Source organism: Clupea harengus, chromosome 7 (genome assembly GCF_900700415.2).
Source record: "Clupea harengus chromosome 7, Ch_v2.0.2, whole genome shotgun sequence".
Classification (NCBI taxonomy): Eukaryota; Metazoa; Chordata; class Actinopteri; order Clupeiformes; family Clupeidae; genus Clupea; species Clupea harengus.
The window spans coordinates 25,006,556-25,011,555 of NC_045158.1; the positions used below are offsets into that span (position 1 = coordinate 25,006,556).

The window sequence follows — 5,000 nt, forward strand, 5'->3', positions numbered from 1 at the left end:
GGAACCTTTCCTACATCATTCAAACAGGCTCCTAGTTTGGGAACCTTTCCTACATCATTCAAACAGACTCTGAGTTTGGGAACCTCTCCTAAATCATTCAAACAGGCTCCTAGTTTGGGAACCTTTCCTACATCATTTAAACAGGCTCCTAGTTAGGGAACCTTTCCTACATCCTTCAAACAGGCTCTGAGTTTGGGAACCTTTCCTACATCCTTCAAACAGGCTCTGAGTTTGGGAACCTTTCCTACATCCTTCAAACAGACTCTGAGTTTGGGAACCTTTCCTACATCCTTCAAACAGGTTCTTAGTTTGGGAACCTTTCCTACACTTTCCTTTCCTTCAAACAGGTTCAGGCTGCTTCTCTGCGTATGAGTTTGACTTAACCCATCTGATGTGATGACTTGTTGTCTTATAGACCCGTCTGCCTTCTTCCCTTGTCAAAGATTCTTAACAAAAAGCAAGTTTCTGATTTCCTGTCTCAGGATAATTTGCTAGACGCTAAGCAGTGTGGTTGTAAGCGCGGCCCTTCTACAGTAACTGCTCTTTATCTGTGACTGATCAGTGTGGTGTACATGGGAGAGCAAGAAGTGACATTTCATGGGCATGATGAATCCGCCCTTAGTCTGAACAGGGGTAATTTCATTAAACTTGTAAATGCCAGATAGTCGTTTCGCCTCACTGAAAGAGAGGAGAATGCCACTGTTGTACAAGTAAGTTGGCTGGAGCTGTATATATGTCTATATTTTGAATACCAATCATCCGATGTTTGTGAAAGAAGAAGTTGTCCGATTTTGTGATAATAACATAAGATATTATAAAAATAAGATAATAACAATGTGATATAGCCTAGTTGCGTTTTTCATTTAACCAAACTAAATGTCCTGTTTAAGGTCATGTAAGGAAATGTAATGTGTTTCTGGACATTTTCACCATAAAGTTTTTAATTTATCGCTTGTTTACAAATTTTACCAGGCAAAAACCGGTAATCACTGGCTAACAGAAACACACACACATGCAAACTTGTGGACCTCATAAAACACATCCCCTCATAAAACATAAGAGTATGCGCTATGCCCCTCCAACCCCCCTCTGCTAAACTACAGAACACATACACACACACACACACACACACACACACACACACACACACACACACACACACACACACACACACACACACACGCACACACGGTTCCCCTAGGGGACAAAGGGCAGTTATGTAACCACGAAAACAGTCACTGTCCTTCATACCAAACACGAGTGAACAGGGGCAGACAGACTTAATGGATCGCCGTGACAACCGTCTGATTTAATGAGGGAAAACAACATGGCTCACCACATTAAATACATGAAGGGTGTGTGTTTGTGTGTGTGTGTGTGTGTGTGTGTGTGTTCTCGGCAGATGGCTGTGTATGAGAGGGTTTGTGTGTGTGAGAGCGTGTGTGTGTATGTGTGTGTGTCCCTCACCAGGTTGTGGCTCTTGGCGGAGATGATCTTGGTGATGTCGGGGTCCCAGAGCACGAGGTCAGCGTCGGAGCCCACGGCGATGCGGCCCTTGCGGGGGTACAGGTTGAAGATCTTGGCAGCGTTGGTGCTGGTGACCGACACAAACTGGTTCTCATCCATCTTCCCTGTCACCTGGTCAGCACACACAGAGAGCACTCTTTTAACAGGCATACACACGCACACACACTCTTAGATATATACAGGTTTGTTAGTTGGTGTTTGTTATGTGTATTCATGGGTTCCAAAGACGTCACTTCCGAAAAGCCATCCGCCATATTTGTGCCCGATTTGGGTGCCACTACTGAAGTTAACCAGTGTTTTGTATTGTAAGCATTTTCCTGTCAAAGGGAGCTAAACAATAAAACAGTTCAGAAACCTCTGTTTGCCTTTTGGCTCCACCATTACAAAGAGTGCTAGAGACCTGTGGACTCGCGTTAGCATCAGGAGAAAGTTGATACAGAGGTGACATTTGTCACTCGTACTGCTTTATCATTCCCTTTTTCTGCACTACCTGACCCGATCAGATCACTGAGAACTGCCGTTCTACCATCCCTCTTATGCTACTATTGAATCTATAAACTGTAAATTCGATCTTTATTATTTATTTAGCAAATGATTTATGGCATTAATGTTTTCATTATAAAAGAGATGAGGGGAGTATGCATTAAAATAATTGTATATTAACCTAAATAAGAACTGTTTCTTTATTGCATTGTGTAGTATAACCCACACATGTTATTATCCATTATACTTGGCCATTCTGTAGATGGCCTAATGCTGAGAAACATGTATGTATATATATATATATATATATATGTATATATGTCTATGGGCGCTGCGACCGTTTCGGACACAAACATGGCGGCGCTAAAGCACGGTGACATCACATGGTACCCATGAATATGTATGATATGTGTGTGTGTGTTTATATATTTATATATATGTGTGTGTGTGTGTGTGTGTGTGTGAGAGAGAGATATACAGAGAGAGTGTCTGTGTATGTGTATGTGTGTGTGTCTGCGAGAGAGAGTGATTGAGTGTGTGTGTGTGTTTGTGTGTGTGTGTCTGTGTGTGAGTGTGTGAGAGTGAGTGATTGAGTGAGTGTGAGTGTGTGTATGTAAATGTGTGTGTGTGTGTGAGTGTGCACGTGTGTGTGTGTGTGTGTGTGTGTGTGTGTGTGTTTCTTACCACACACTTGTCCCAGATGAGGGACATTCTCTCCTCAGTGCCGTTGGTGCCCTCAGGGATGAGGCTGAAGTCGTCTTTGCCCACGGCGCGCTGGGCAGTGTTAAAGGTGCAGTGGGCACTGCCAGTCACCTGCAGATCACCACTGCACACGGAGACAGGGAGAGAGAATGACAGAATCAAGTAGCATTATAGCGAGTACAGATAGGGTGACCAGATTTGAGTTTGTGAAAAAAAGGGACACTTCGTCGCGGGGGAGGGGGCGGGGTAGTGTATAGCATTTTCACATGCAGATGAGCCCGCCCCCCCCCCCGCAACGAAGTTTTGACTCAAAAGGCTCAAAATGATCGTATTTGGAGGATAATTATTGTACATCTGGCAACACTGAGAAGGCGGTCGTCCAATGACAGTTCTCTCTACAGTCAGAGCTCGCGCAAGAAGGTGGAACGTAAGGGAGATACCCGTTCCAAAACTTGTAAGGGCGTAATAACTAGTTTGTGAAAGACCCAGAAAAACAAATATCCAACAAGGCAAAATCCTGGACGATTTTGGAATCCCTGCCGGACGCATTTTTTAGGTCTCGAAAAGAGGACATGTCCGAGTAAAAGAGGACGTCTGGTCACCCTAGTACAGACGATAGCATTATAGCTAGTATTATCGAGTATCAAGTATGTGTGTGAGTGTGTGTGTGTGTGTGTGTGCGTGAGGTAGTGGACTCACCAGGACAAGAGTGAGTTGAGGTAGTCAGGGGTGGTGGGTTATGAGAGTGGTGTGAGGGTTTGTGTGTGTGTGAGTGTGTGTGTGTGTGTTAGAGGATAGATACCCGACCCGAGCCCGTCGGAACCCGACAGGACCCGACCGGCCGGGTCGGGTTCAGCCAAATATTTAGAAATTATACTCGGGTTCGGGTCGGGTTCGGACACATCAGCGCTATAAGGCATTGAACATTCCATATTTAAAATATCTTAATAAGTAGTGAAGTCAACGTGTCTGCCTCACATAATGCAGAAGTTCGTTTTTGAGAATAACATAAATCACATTTAGGATAACAGCCTTCTTCCTGTGGCGGGAATTTGTTTATGTCCTAGCTGTAACAACGCGATTACAGGCGGATAACTGGCATTATGGAGGAGGTTAAAAACTAACGGTCATCTGGAGAGTTTTAAACGATACCAAACGAAGGGAAATCTACTGTATGGAGATATTTCTGCTTAGTAGTCGATGCGGATTATAATGAGGCTGTTGGATATGTCCAATGTAAGAAGTGTGAAGTTTTAATTAAATATGATTGCTGCCATCCTCTTTCTCCACAACAACATGGATTAAACCGCGATGGTTGGACTATGTAGATAGTTTTATAACGAACGTTGCCGTGCACTTAAAGTTTTCAAGAAAAAAAAAAGATCTTCAATGGTAAGACTTGTTTGTTGAGCCTCCTCTGGTGTAGCATAAACGTGAATTTTATTTAGGCATAGCAGATGCCTGGCGTGTGTATTGAGTAGGCTATTTCATTCCGTTCTTGCAATGTACATATTTAATTGAAATATGCTTATTTGCCCTCTTGTGCGCGCTTGTGCGTTTAACAGCGCTTGTTTGTGTGAGCAAGTGCATTTATCGGTTGATGCCCGAGTTTAATAAAGGCAGGCTATTCGTAAAAAAACGTACGTAAATGTGTCATTAGTATTAGTTGAGACATTGACTCTGTCGGGCTCAGGTCGGGTTCGGACAAAATATTTGAATGGCTGTCGTTTTCGGGCCGGGCTCGGGCACTACTCTGTCGGACGCAGGCCGGGCTCGGACAGAAAAAATCGGCCCGATCCACCCTCTAGTGTGCGTGTGTGTGTGTGTGTGTGAGGTAGTGGACTCACCAGGCCAGGAGTGAGTTGAGGTAGTCGGGGGTGGTGGGGTCGGGGCTGAGGGGGGGGGACGTGATGAAGGCTGCAGCTTTGGCCCAGTTCTTACTCCAGTAGTGGGTACCATCTGTGCCCAGACTGGCAGAGATAGGCTCTCCATACACCACAGTACCTGCAGCAGCACACACACACACACACACACACACACACACACACACACACACACACACACACAAACACACACTGTTCAGAGGGCCATGCAAAGAGCTGGGCATTAAACTAATCAGTGAGCTGTTGAAATAGTTGTTCACATCACACGCCACACTCCTGTCACATCACACGCCACACTCCTGTCCAGAGATGGGCAGTATTTCAATTACTTGTATTTGAAATACATATTTCAACTGCTTTGAGTATTTTGTAATTTGTATTTGATAGGGCCGATAAAAAATCTAA

The 5,000-nt window shown here is 44.4% G+C and overlaps 1 protein-coding gene across 1 annotated transcript in view; it reads right to left on the bottom strand.

Moving 5' to 3' along the window:
- The window catches only part of dpysl2a (dihydropyrimidinase like 2a), a 30,958-nt gene that overhangs the window by 4,558 nt on the left and 21,400 nt on the right, over window positions 1–5,000 (bottom strand). Inside the window, exons 9-11 of the mRNA XM_031570930.2 lie at window positions 4,560–4,716; window positions 2,695–2,836; window positions 1,468–1,638 (exon numbers count right to left, since the gene is read on the bottom strand). Coding sequence (XP_031426790.1) covers window positions 1,468–1,638; window positions 2,695–2,836; window positions 4,560–4,716 — 470 coding nt within the window. The remainder of the gene's footprint in view (window positions 1–1,467; window positions 1,639–2,694; window positions 2,837–4,559; window positions 4,717–5,000) is intronic.